This window comes from Besnoitia besnoiti (genome assembly GCF_002563875.1).
Source record: "Besnoitia besnoiti strain Bb-Ger1 chromosome Unknown contig00014, whole genome shotgun sequence".
Taxonomy (NCBI): Eukaryota; Apicomplexa; class Conoidasida; order Eucoccidiorida; family Sarcocystidae; genus Besnoitia; species Besnoitia besnoiti.
The window spans coordinates 625,479-638,329 of record NW_021703916.1 but is presented as its reverse complement, the minus strand read 5'-3'; the positions used below and the strand labels follow the sequence as shown (position 1 = coordinate 638,329).

The 12,851-nt window shown below is 57.1% G+C and overlaps 5 protein-coding genes across 5 annotated transcripts; 3 read left to right on the top strand and 2 right to left on the bottom strand.

The window, feature by feature from the left end:
- Positions 1-1,056: 1,056 nt before the first annotated feature.
- On the bottom strand, positions 1,057-1,854 carry BESB_025730 (putative kinase binding protein; the record flags this gene model as incomplete). The annotated part of the gene is made up of 1 exon (XM_029361253.1): positions 1,057-1,854. The coding sequence occupies one exon, from the start codon at positions 1,852-1,854 to the stop codon at positions 1,057-1,059; it is 798 nt and encodes a 265-aa protein (XP_029215608.1).
- A 2,010-nt stretch (positions 1,855-3,864) lies between these two features.
- On the top strand, positions 3,865-4,800 carry BESB_025720 (uncharacterized protein; the record flags this gene model as incomplete). The annotated part of the gene is made up of 1 exon (XM_029361252.1): positions 3,865-4,800. One exon carries the CDS (start codon positions 3,865-3,867, stop codon positions 4,798-4,800), a length of 936 nt encoding a protein of 311 aa, XP_029215607.1.
- Positions 4,801-5,412: 612 nt separating this feature from the next.
- Positions 5,413-6,307, top strand: BESB_025710 (uncharacterized protein; the record flags this gene model as incomplete). The annotated part of the gene is made up of 2 exons (XM_029361251.1): positions 5,413-5,697; positions 6,107-6,307. The coding sequence occupies 2 exons, from the start codon at positions 5,413-5,415 to the stop codon at positions 6,305-6,307; spliced, it is 486 nt and encodes a 161-aa protein (XP_029215606.1).
- A 777-nt stretch (positions 6,308-7,084) lies between these two features.
- Positions 7,085-8,734, top strand: BESB_025700 (CAP-Gly domain-containing protein; the record flags this gene model as incomplete). Its single annotated transcript, XM_029361250.1, has 4 exons — positions 7,085-7,347; positions 7,545-7,863; positions 8,096-8,171; positions 8,532-8,734. 4 exons carry the CDS (start codon positions 7,085-7,087, stop codon positions 8,732-8,734), a joined length of 861 nt encoding a protein of 286 aa, XP_029215605.1.
- Positions 8,735-10,792: 2,058 nt separating this feature from the next.
- BESB_025690 (putative calmodulin) lies at positions 10,793-11,200 on the bottom strand (the record flags this gene model as incomplete). The annotated part of the gene is made up of 1 exon (XM_029361249.1): positions 10,793-11,200. The coding sequence occupies one exon, from the start codon at positions 11,198-11,200 to the stop codon at positions 10,793-10,795; it is 408 nt and encodes a 135-aa protein (XP_029215604.1).
- Positions 11,201-12,851: the final 1,651 nt, after the last annotated feature.

Sequence of the window (12,851 nt, the reverse complement as noted above, 5' to 3'; positions counted from 1 at the left end):
CCAGTAGTGTTCCAAGCCCCGTCCCACGCTACGCAAAGTGCGCCGCCGCTCTGCAGGAAGCGCACCACCACCAGATTGGAGCCACTGCCCTAATGAATGGACTGCCCCCCTTACTCCAATTTGTACCAGTTCTACGCGCTAGGGAAGGGCGAAAGCGCTGAATTCGAATCATGCACAAATGATATATCGCGAGACGAGGAAGCAGCCGCGTGAGAGTGTCGCGGCTGAATTCTGCTGGTTCAGCCCTGTGGCGTGGGGCCGAACGACAGCCTCTTGTGTTTTTTTAAGAAGCCTTTCAAAACTCCTACCAAAGTCCTCTGTCCTCTCAGAATCAATGGGACGAGGTGGCTTTGGAACACGATTGCTGGGCGAAAACACAAGCAACCGGATCGCATCGCTCAAGTACCCCACCGGTTGTTAAACATTTCAACCCATCCCACAGTTGATAGTGCCGACGTGGAACAGAAAGCCAAGCAAAACTCATTCTAGGTAGGCATCACGAAAAAGATATGTTTCGTCACCTCGAATCATTCTGGCTGTGTTTCAGGAACAGTGACAGAATGGAACGTAAACCCAGGTTTCCACTGCCGTCCAGTTCTAAAACGCCAGGCCGATCCTGTTCGGAAAACGATTCAAAATGCGCGGCAAAAAAAAAACCACCAAAAGGCTGGAGAGCCACTGCTGCACATGACACCGGCACACTCTCGCGCAATTTCCAAAAATCTGTTGGACTTAGTTAGCGTGTCGGATGACACACGGGCGACTGTAGTTGAGTTGCGCGAGGTTTGAGTTGCGCGAGATCTGAGGTACTTATTTGGCTTCATCGTCGCTCCTGCGACTAGTTCCCGCTTATCAACACAGCGGTATGTGATACATCAACTACCTAAACAGACCACGGCTCCATGCAAACTTAATGGCGTCAACTCAGCCGCATCTGCGCAACCGAACGGGCGGCGGATCGGCTGTAGATGCTCGCCCTTATTCAAAAGACGTATCTCGCCAGAGGCGACGGCAGATCGTGAGACAGTTCCAGAATCGTTTTTGAGCACGAGGTTTTCACACGTATTTGCACGCAATTCGTCCCATGACAGCGGCCTCGAGTCCGCCTGGTAGCAGTTCCTCCTCAGGGGAACAGTGTATGAAGCTGCGAATCCGTTTTGTGTCGCAGAAAGTCCCCAATTCCGACACGTCACGCCAAGAGCCACGGATGTGCGAGCAGACCTCCCTTTGGGTCTCTTCGCCCATTTGCACCATAACAAGCACCACCTCCCGCATGTTCGGCTGCATACCAAGGTGCTGCAGGGCTTGAGCAATGTTTCGAGTCGGTGATGCGCAGTACAGAATCTCTTTCTTCACGTCATTCGTCTTCATGGTTCCTTGCTCAAAGTGCTCCGCAGCTCGTAAGACACCCAGAAAGATCTGGTCAACAGCCACCAGCGAGCCGGGGTTCATGCACAGCCAGCATGAAAACGGTGCAGGTAAGCGGTCTGAGCTACCTGTTGACCGCCCTTTTGAGTCGCCTGTCGGCGCGGGCGACAAAGCGCCCCTACTTCCTCCCTCTGAAAGCCCCGTGTTGGTGTAACTGGAAATTTGTGGGCTTGTTGGTCGGCTTGGGTCTTCGGTGGGAGACGGTCCTTCGGGAGGCCTCTGAACGACACGAGCGAAAACTTCTTGACTGTTTTTGACATCGACGCACAATCCCACAGTGACGCGGATGTCCGGCCGGAGCGGAGCCAGCGAATACGTCACGAGGGAAAGATTCTCCACAGACCCATGAGCCCCTGCCGTGTGGTTCTGCTCCGCGGAAAAAGCCGACGGTGAAACAGGTCGCTCAGCCTCGTCTGCGCTCGCCATGCCGTTCGTTTCTCCAGTTCCTGAGTCCTGCGTGGAAGGAGCGTAGGGGTCGTTGCCTCCGCTTTTTGAGCTGCACGTACACTGAAGGTCGAGCTGATACACATCCAATAGCGCCACAGTGAGAGCCTCCCGCCGACGCGAGAAAAATTGGAACAGCGTAGCGCGATTCCTGCCTTCATTAACTGCGCCTCTCCCGCGTGGAGGTCTAGAAAACCCACACTAGTCACAGGCCACAACGAAGCGCCCCCTTAGCTACAGTGTAAGCACGTAGCTTGCCCGTCGGCAGGGATTCCCAGTAAGGCAGAGTCAGCAGATTTACACTGACGATACAGAGGCGTGCGCTCAACCCCCGAGACCCCTGACAGCCCGCCTCGCCGCCGACGCAGCCTTAACATAATGCCGGAAAAAGGCGATCGCACACGCGCCGCACACGTGGGGAATCAAGCAGGTTGAGACACGGAATGTAATAGGAAGGAGTTTCATAAATTTCACTCGACACACGGAGCAGACACCTCCATTCCGTTGCTGAGAACCTCCACACCGGCTGCGTGACTGCGAGGCGCCTGCGAAGAAAAACGGAGTCAAACCGACGTCCGCTTAAGCAATCCAAGTCAGTCACTTTCAGCTCTTTACAGAAATAGAAAGGATTAAGGCTGTTCGTTCTCTCAATCGCTGCACGATTGAGGAAACAAAGAGAGTTGACGCGCATGCAACTGGGTGCCGGACTCGAATTCAGCATGCTCGTTGGCGACGCCACACGCGAACTCGTCGATGCGCAGAAGGAGGATTGGGAGGGAAGTGCACGAATGTAAATGAAAAATGAGAAAAGGAAACAGGCAGTGGTAGGTGAGGAGAGACGCTGATCTCCGGCAGAGACCGGACGTCGCTATTTGTCACTCATGGTTCGCATTCGCACAGCAGGGCCTCGTGTATAGGTCGAACCAAAGTTGAGAGACAAGGCGCCACGCCACGCTAGTTGTTTCCGCGTGGACTCGAGTAGAGAACGAGTGCAACATGTCTCCATCACCACCCTGGAATCTCGACTGCCTTTCAGGTTTTTTGCCACGCAATCGATTCCTTTTTCCATATGTGCGAACTCACTCCGTTCGTTTGAACTTTGGCGGAAAGGGCCGCCAAAACGAGGCGTTTTCTCTTGTGCCGCGCGGCCTTCGAGGGCAGCTCAGACGCCCAATCCGGCTAGACTGGTTGGCGCTCTCCCTAAAACGGAAGGAAAACGCCTGCAAAAGGATTGCTGCCCGCGCGCTGAAGATGCCTCTGCTCTCCGTAGCAAAGCCAGCGCAGTTTCTGAGTAAGCGTCGCTCATTTTCCCTGATCACAACGGCCATTCTCGCGATTTCTCGCGGCTGTTTTTCAGGCTCGAAGGCGCCGTCGTCGATTGGGCCTTCGGTCCGCGGGTGCGCGTTCCGCCTCTGCAGCGCGGAGAAACAAGTTCAGCAGCTTTTTCATTCTTGAGAGAAGCCAAGAACTTCAGCAGGACGCAGAAGCAGCGCGATCCCTGAATCGTGGACTAGCGAGCCTGCGTCGTGACGCCGTGTCTTCTGTCGGGAACATTCGTCCCGCTCAAAGTCGCCTTCCGCTCGCGCGAACCGTTGCGCGCGCGTGCGTGACGTGGAAGACACTCCCTCTCGGCGGCAGTCTGTCCTCTTTCTATGTTGTATGCCACGCTTGAAGCTCTTGACATTTTTGAATTGCGTGCCCTCCAGGGTTTTGGGAGATTCGCTCGCACGTCTCTTTGATTTCTCGCACTGTGGAAAAGGATTCGCGACCCTCTCTGTCTGTGTGGCTCGCCCAACCAGACGTGCGTGTATCTGCCTGTACGGATAGGGCGTATCCGCCCTTTTCCTGATTTCCTGCGGCCTTTTTTCTTTCCTCTTTTGCACTTGCAATCTCGAGTCGCCGCAGCGCTTCCCGCTCACCCGTCATCTCCTTGCACGGGTGTGCGTCGCGTTTGTGCGCGTTTTTGTCTCTCCTTCCCCCCCCTCTCCCTTCATGCCATTCATCTGTCCGCCGCCGCGGCGCCCTCCGGCTGCACCTTCCCCTCCTCTGTCTTGGCTCGGCGGCTCGCCTTCCCTTTCGCCTCCCTCCGCGCCCTCCGCTGCGCCTTCGTCGTCCGCACACGCGAAGGCCTCATCGCCACCGCCGCCCGCCTGCGACCCTGTCCCCCCGCACTCCGTCCCGCCTCGCGCCGCGGCCGCAGTCGCGCCCCGCAGTGCGCAGCCCGCATCTGGAGCCCTCGCGCACGTCCGCAGATTCGCGGTGGGTGGCGGCGCGCCGCCCTCTCGAAGCGCGTCTTCCGTCGTGTCGCTCTCGTCCTACCGCTGCACGACCACCGCGGCCGCGAGCGCCTCAAGCGTAGCTACCGCTGCGGCTGAGAAGACCGCGCGCCAGGCGCATCTCGCGACCAAAGCGGCAGAGGCTGCTGCGCACGGGGCAGCGATCGCCGCGGAGGCCGCTGCCACTGCCTCCCGAGCTGCGGCCGCTGCCGAAGCGACCGCCGCCGAAGCCGCAGAAGGCCTAGTGGCCGTCGCCTCGCGCGCCCTGTCGACCGCGGTCGGACAGGCCAAGGCCATCGCCGCAGCCGCCTCGCGCAGCGCCCAACTCGCGACCGAAGCCGCCGCCGCCGCCGCCGCTGCAGCCGAGGCCGCCGCGACCGCCGCCGGGGAAGCCGCCAACGCCGCAGCGATCGTCGCCGAGCGCGTCGCCAACGAGGGAGAGGCCTCGGGAGAGAGTCTTGACGTCGCCACTGCCGCCGCGGACGCCGCAGCTCTGGACTACGCGAAGGCGCGAGCCGCGGAAGCAGACGCGCACAGCGCCGCAGACGCCGCCACACGCGCCGCCGAGACCGCCGCTGCAGCCGCGCGGCAAGCCGAGGCTGCGGCAGACGCCCGCGAAGTGCAAACGGGAGAGGCTGCGCGTGCGGCGTAAGCACCTGTGAAGTCCGAGACTCGCGGATCGCGCCAACAGCCGCGTCCAATCCAGAAGGCAGTCAGCCTAGAAGCCATCTTCTGAAGAGACGACGCCCTGCACGACTCGACCTCCAGCGTCGAGAGTTGCTCCCCACCACTTGAAAACCAGTCCAGAGTGAGCCCTGGCACCATACCTCGGGAGGAGAGGAGGGGAGGAGACCCGTGGCTTTGTGAGCTCTGCGTGCCTCTCTTCTGTTGCTTTTCCTTTCTTTCGCGGCCGCTGTGTTTTGCGGCAACGCGCGATCGCGTTCTGTGCGTTTATCGGAAACGATCTCCTGCGGCGTCGATCTGCGCGTCGCTGTGCCTCCCCGGTTTTCCGCCCTATCGGCTGTCCCCAGCGCGATCCTGGCACGGACACTCGCCTCCGGCGCGCGGTCGTCATTTCGTCCTTTTCTGTCCCGTCCCGCGGATCTACTGCTGCCCCCCCCCTCCCCCCCCCCCCCCCCCCCCCCCCCCCCCCCGCGCCCCCGGGTGGGATGCGTCTCTCGTTCACACACCGGATTACGCCCTCCGCCGGTTTCGATTCCCCGTTTGTTTCCTCCGGAAGCGTCGCAAGCTTGCGTTGTTCTCAATGGAGTCCACCTCGTCGCTGTCGGATGCGCCTGCATCACCAGGAGGCCGCGGCGGCCAGTTCCAGAAGACGCTCGTGGGGGACTTGGCGGCGATTCAGCGCGAATACGCCTCTCTCTGTCGCATTCGCGAGCTCCCCGAAGGCCCGCCGGGAGGCCTTGCGCGCCGCGCACGCGGGAACGTCGGCGACCTCGTCGAGGCGGCCGGCAGCATCTGCTTCTCGCTGCAGTTCGAACAGGAAACCGCGCCGATTCTCTACGTCCACGCAGACTCGCGGGGCTTCACGGTACGTGCGCCTCGCCCGCAGCGAGCCACAAACGCCTCAGACCCACGTTATCCGCGATCCAGAACTGTATAACTCAAATCGAATAAACAAAGACATTATAGTTCCTAGAATACTTCGCTGACAGAAGCCGCGACGGCCTCGTCTGCCGTTGCTTTTCCCTCGATGATCTCTACATCATGTGTCACTATATATATATATATATATACGCGTGTGGATGCATGTGTTAGTGGGTCCTGTGCGCACACATACGCTAGCGCTGTTGGGGTATGTCCGCGTACTGGGTGACGCACGGGGAGATACACCCGACACATCCGCCAAAAACGCATGCAAGTTACGTCTTCGCGTGTATCTGTGAGTATATATATGAATTGGTCGTGGCTGTCTCCTGTCTGGAATTGCTTTGCTGTAGATTCTGAACGGGGAGGCCCTCGTGTCTACTCCGCCGCCTGCGGATGAGCCCAAGTTGGATCTCGCCTCGCTCGCCTCACCTTTTGAGAGTTTCGAACAGTTGCTGGCGGGCCTTCGGCCTCACGCCTTTGAGCGGTTTCAGACGAGCCTGATCAGCGCGCAGCTCGAGGCTGAGTTGAGTAAACAGACCAACAGCCTCTGAGCTGAAGGGCGCGAGAACGTCGCGTCTGGCGTCGCGTTCAAACGCGCTGAAAAAGTGTGAAGTTCGGTGCCGGTGGTTTGAACTGACACGCTAGGGGTTCCACAATCGGCGTGGTTCAGGGTTTCAGAGGCATTCAGCTGGTATTGTTCGCATCCCACGGCCACCGGGGGTCTATGCGACTCCTTCTTGAGCTTTCTCGGTTTCATTTCCTTCCGGTCTCGAGCTCCAGGGACGCATTCTATCCGCGTGCTTTCATCTTGTCGACGTGGCGGGGTTTCCCGTCCTCCATCGCACTCGTGGCGGAGAAGACCGCGTGATTCCTCAGTCAAGCGCGTCGTCGCTTCGTGAGTTTTCAACTCTTGCCTGCACTATCGCGGGCATCTGCCGACTGCAGTGGTGTCAAGTCTGTGTGGAAGTCCTCGTGCGGCAAGGAAACCAGCGATCCTCTGTGAATGCATGTCCGTACGTACACACACAGCTGCACATGCATATATACCCTTCTGAATGGGCATGCACACGCGTGCATGTGTGTGCCAAGTTTCTTGGTTTTTGTCGTTAGCAGAGTCATGTCTTGGGGCTGCTCTGCTGTGAAGGTCCCTTGCCTCTGTCTAAGCACTCTCGCGTGCCGCCTGGAGCAGTTCTCGCCTTCGCTCCGCGTGTGGCTTTACTATTTCGCTGGCCGCGCGGCCCTCTTCGTCGCACGCAATCAGGCTTCGGGCGTCGTTCTTTCTCGCCTTCCGCGCATCCTGCGCCGTCGCTTCGATATTGAGAATCACCATGGCAAGCGCGTCAACTTCGCACCAAGAGCGCCTGCGGCTCGGCTCTGAAGATGCTGCTTACGCCCGCGTCGACCTGACGCACAACCTCTATCCTGGGCGCCGCTGGATGGAGATTGTCTTTCCGCTCGACGCGCCCCTCGCCTTGGTCAAAGACAAGCTGTACAGACACACGGGCAGCAGTGCCGCGAACATCCGAGTGTTTCTGAAATTCAGACCAGATGACCCCGGCACACCCCTGGTCGACCAGCACCAGACGCTCAGGTAACTCTCCCTCGCCCTCCTCCTCTTCTGGTTCTTGGCTGTCTTCTGAATCGTCTGCGGTCAGCAAATGGCGTGGAGCGCGTCCACAGGGCCGGACTCGCGGGCAAACCCCCCGCTGGTGGCGCGCAGCGGCGTCGGCGCACACTTGTCTGTCTGAGTTTGAGTCTTTGTGTGCGGGTGGACTTTTTTCGACTCAGAGCCGCAGGATGCGTAGACGGCTGCACGCTGCACGTTGTCGACGACATCGGAGAGCCCGTAGTCCCGCCCGTCCTTACGGCGGGCGACGCCGGCGAAGGTAACCTTCAGGGGAAGTACAGCATGGACGAGGAGACCTACGACAAGCGCGAAGGAACCGCGCGAAAGTTTCTGGCGCGACTCCAGCAGGAACAGCCCGCGCTGTTCACCGGCAAGAACGGGCGCGAGGCGCATGTTGAGCCCACGGAGGAGGATGAAGAGACGTGGAAGAAACGACTGAAGGACGCGAGGGCCTCGTTTCCCCTCGGGAGTCGCTGCAGGGTAAAAAAAATTCCTCGCCGGCGCCATCTGCTGCACTTTTTTCTTTTCATCTCAAGGTGCCCTGAGATTCTTTCTCGCTTTGCTGGTGCGCCTCGCTCGCCACCGTGTGGCGGCGGAGGTGGATTTGCTCGTGTTGACCTGTAGGGGGCTTTTTTCTTCGCCGACATCCTGCGGCACTCCATCGACATGTCTCCCTCCTCTTTCTGCGCTGTCGCGTCCCCGTGTGCTGCAGCTCTCCGGCGACCGTCGTGGCGTGGTGGCCTTCGTGGGCGTGCGCCCTTCCAAGTCTCCTCGACAGATTTGGATCGGTGAGTTTTTTTTTTCGTTCCGAGCGTCCCTTGCTTCATTTTGATCGAGATATCTTTGCTTTAGGACGCCGGTTGACGCGACGCAGCGGTGGGCATGTAGCGTGTATAGGTCGTCGGCATTCAAATCTTGGAGCGCTGAACGCCAGCTCAGCAGCGAGAGCCTGTGTTGGCCGTCCGCGTCACCAATCGTGCGTTTTGTTTTGCTCTGCGTGTCGCGTTCTGTCCATCCTCGTCAGTGCCGTGGCTCTGTTCTGCGTTTTGCGCGCCTTTCTGCGCGTTGGATCTCAAAGTCCCCCACGGCCGCTGCGCGTGCCTGTACCTGCGTTTTCATTGGATGGATTTCGCGTGTACTGTGAACAGGCGTCGCTCTGGACGAGCCTCTAGGGTCGACAGACGGCCGGGACGTTGCTGGCGCGTCGAAAGGACCGAATAAGGTGTCTGGCGCCTCTCAGCTTCTGTTTGAGTGTAGTGGAGAGAAGTATGGGGAGTTCGCCACGCCCGACCGGGTGGTGGTGGGCGACTTCCCCCCCATCGACCCTTTCGACCTTCTGGATGAAATCTGAGTCAGGCGAACTCGCTGCGCGTGCGTCAGCCCGGCTGAGAGAACGAGGCAAGCAGCGCTCTGAATGGCAAATCGAAGAGACACAGAGAGACAGAGGGTGAGTGTCCTTAAGGGGGCGATGAAACAGACAGAGGGAATGGAGCCGTTCGGACCGTGATGACCGACGTTCGCGTCCTTGTCCAGGTCGGTGCTCTTACGATCAGTCGGCGTGTACCAGGAGGTATTTCTTGTTCACAAAGAAAGCAGGGGGGGGGGGGGGGGGGGAGATGGGGGGCAGAGGAGACGGGAAAGGCGTCGACGGCCTTTGTGTAAGGAACGATGCGCGTTTTTCGCTGCATGCGCTGGCCTCAGTCCAGTTGAATGGGGTTGCAAGGTAGAGGCCTGGAAGGAGCTCCGCGCTTTCTTCCAGCACCCCGAGGGGGGAGAGGGAGCAAATGTATGGTGAGGGAGGGCCGCAAAGAACAGACCGAAACGATCGCGCAAAGGGCGCGCGCCAGGAGAGTGACAGAGGAAGCTGTTTTCGGCAGAGGCAGAGTTTCCGCTGGGTCCACGTCTCCCAGTTTTCGTCTGTTCTGTTTTGCGAGGGCGAAACAAAAGTGTACGCGTAACCGTGTGGCGAGCGACAATGTCTCTTCATAGCGCGCTTATCGCTGTTCGAGCTGCGTCATAGCGAAACTCTGCGCCAGTTCTTAGAATGCACTTATAGTGAGTGCGTGGCAACGTTTTCTCGTGCGGAAGCAGGAAAACACTCCCATTCCGTAAATTCAGGAGAAATCGACATCATCACATACATATGCATGTAGCGTTGTGGTGCATCTACATACATATATGAATACGTCGTAGAAAGTTGGTACAGAGTGTGTTTTTAGCCATTGCGGTGCGGCACATCGACCTCCGTAGGCCAAGAACAGCCTGTCAGCATTCGGGGGCGGGCCCCAAAGAGTGGCAATGACGCTTGAGGAGAATGTCGCAATCCACGAAAGTTCAACATTCAAAACTAGCTTCGGAGCTCGGCCGCATTCAGACTCATCCACTGGAACTCTCTCTACTCCGCCCTTACTGTTCCGCGCTTCCAGGTGACTGACTGACGTTTTGCATAACGTGCATTGCCACTTCGTGCAGAGCTGCGCGCCTAAAGTTCCTCGCTTTCTGTGCATGATCAGTGTCGGAAGCAAACCCTCCTCATAGCAGTCCCCGTATGCATTTGGATTGGAAGGGGTATACATCCTGTTTTTTCAGGTCGTACAGTGTCGGGGTGACCGTTTCAAATGCCCGTTGGCAAGGAAATATGAGCGATAGGGCCTGACGAAAGCTGTTCTGCCTCCACCCATACATTTATGCTGCAGGTTTCGTGCACGCGGCTACCAGGGCAACATGACTTATTTCGAGCACCTAAGAGTTGGCAGAGCTCCAACCGAGTTGAACTGCAGAATTCGTAACCCGTAGACACATATAAATGTTCTAGCTTGTTTTTGCTCAGTCGGGTTTGCAAACGAATGCGGACTCCGGTCCCGTCGGTGTGAGCCTACTGCGCTGGTACGCCAGTGTTCGCCAGACAGTGCCTTGGTATACGAGTTTATCGAGGCGAAGAAATAGATCTGTGCAGTAACAAAAAGAAAACACCCTCCCGTTGGTGTCGCAAAAACGAACCAGTTTGCCAACCGTAGAAGCCCGTCTCCACAGGCGAACACAGTCACGCGAGTGCTGCTTTCCAGACAAGGCACGCGACTGCATAATCGAAAAAAACCGGAGAACGAACAAATCGGAAAGCCACTAGCCGTGACCGCTTGAATGCAGTGTCATACGCGTCCGGATTTTAGAGCGAGCATTTCCAGGATGCTATGCTGCGTATGGAAGTGAAAACCAGCCGACTACTTCAGAGCAGAAACCGTTCACCCTCAGTAACAAGGCTTGCCTACGTTTCCATGGATTATTCGATTCTGAAGTCCTTGTGCAGTCAATGCTTCTTCGAACGCCCGAGATGGGCAAAACGTTCGTAGCCGTCGACGAGAATGCGTTAGTGAGCGATCACCCGTTTTCGAAAGTACCGGAAGGCAGACTATTCAAGGATCTTATCGACAAACGCAGCGTAGTTGATCCTGCCTGACTGGTTTGGATCAGCTTCTCTTATGAATGCATTGACCTCCTCCTCCGAGATGGCGGCTGAGAGCGTTTTCATCACTTGAGCCACCTCTTGCGTACTCACGGTCCCGTCGCGTTTACGGTCGAACTTTTCAAAGAGCTTGACCAGCTCGTTGTGCGGGTCTGTAACCGCAGCTCGCTTCAGTAGCCACTCTCTGAAGGTGCGAAAATCCACCTTCGCCGGTAAGTCATCAAGATCTCGACTGTGTACTGGAATGCCGCACGCGCGGACTGCCAGGACAGCTTCTGGCAGTGCCAACTCGCCGTCTCCATCCCGATCAAAAACAATGAATGTCTCTCGTATACGGTCTTCGGAAATCGACATCTTGTAGAGCCTTCAAACCGACAAAGAAGGTTTTCTGGTTGGAATCCCGAATGGCGGCACACTCGTATAGAAAACGCCCTCCGCTGACCGCAGGCCCCAGCTCCCCGGGCTACAAGAAAGCAAACAAACGCGCTGAACCGAACCCGCAAGCGGCGACTCGAAAAGACTATTCGATGTTGAACCGGGACGCGGAATACGCACAGATGGGTGACAAATGGAGAAATCTGCTGAGATCGTATTCTGGGATCGTAAAACGAACAAGCCGCTCGTTCGCCTCTCGGGGGAAGGCTAGAGCGATCGCAAAGCGCAAACAAGCTGAACAGAAAGCAGAGCAGTGGAGGGGGAGAAAATCGTGGCTAGCCGAGACTGAGACGAGAGATCCACACAACAAGGTGGGGACTAAAAACAGAAGCACGACGATATCCCATTGTCATTGTTAGGTGGGACGTGCGATCAGGGGGCATAGCGCTGCATATCCACTTCACAAAACCGGAACATTATCCCGAAATCGGAGAGACAAAGATCGGAATCCGGTGGGGGCGAGACCCTCTCTACCTGGCGACGTCGGAGCGTTCCGACACGCTGAAGATACAAGCAAGCTTTGGAAGACACTCTGCATTCAGAATACTGGTGTTAACACAGTGACCCTGGCCAAGCCTTACAGTGTATAGTCGAAATGCTTGAAAGCAAGCCTAGGGGATGTGGCACTTCCAGGCTTTTTTTCGCTCTGCCACTTCTTCAAACTGAATCTCCAAATGATTGGGGGTTCCACCCCCCAAGAGTATACTTCAGCATACCTTCACGGCATGACCCCGTAGCCCACAGAAAAAAATCAAAGGCGTAGCAGGCCCAACTGGGTAACTCTTCCATCCTGTCTAACGCTTCCTGATAAAACACGCACGGCTGCATGTCTACCACGTTCGCGCAGCTGGCCGTAACTAGAAACGCAGATATCTTTTACGCCTCGATTCCCCCTGTTTGATGACGATATACAACGCATCGGTCTTTGAGAAACAGTTTCACTTCTCTGTGGTATCCTTTGCAAAGACCGGGCAGGTCTGCCGCCCACGATAATCTTGTGGTCCTACAGGGATTGTGTGGGGAACAGCAGGACGCAAACTCTCAGGCAGGGTTCAATGCGCTTTTGTCCAGATCATATTGCCACATCTCTACACCCGGATGACAGAAGCATAATATAGTGTGAGGCGCGTTGCTGCACGTTTGTTGTTTCGAGTAAAGCGGTTTCATCGTCACCTCCTCCTGTAAGCAAACAGACCGCCTCACATCAGGAGCAATGCAAGCTGTCTTCTGATTCTTTAATATATTGGACGATTGCCCGCATTTACGGGCACAGGGAATCGGCCTCTGTCGCGTGCGTACACACAGGGAAAAGGTATGACAGTCTTTGTGCGACCTGCGAGGGACTCCCGTCACACGCAGGCTACCAAGGAGTCTGAGCTCATCTTTCCTCTGAGCGCTGCACTCAGAACGACAGTGCTCCGCTTCCTAGTTCATTTGATACGGAAGTCATGGGATCCCGACTAAAGGTGTCGGTGAGGCCCTTCGTCCGCTATCAGCGACAGATCGAAAACAGGACTGATATAGCCACGCTAAGGATTTTTCTGCTCTTAAGTTCATCTCCATCTAAGGA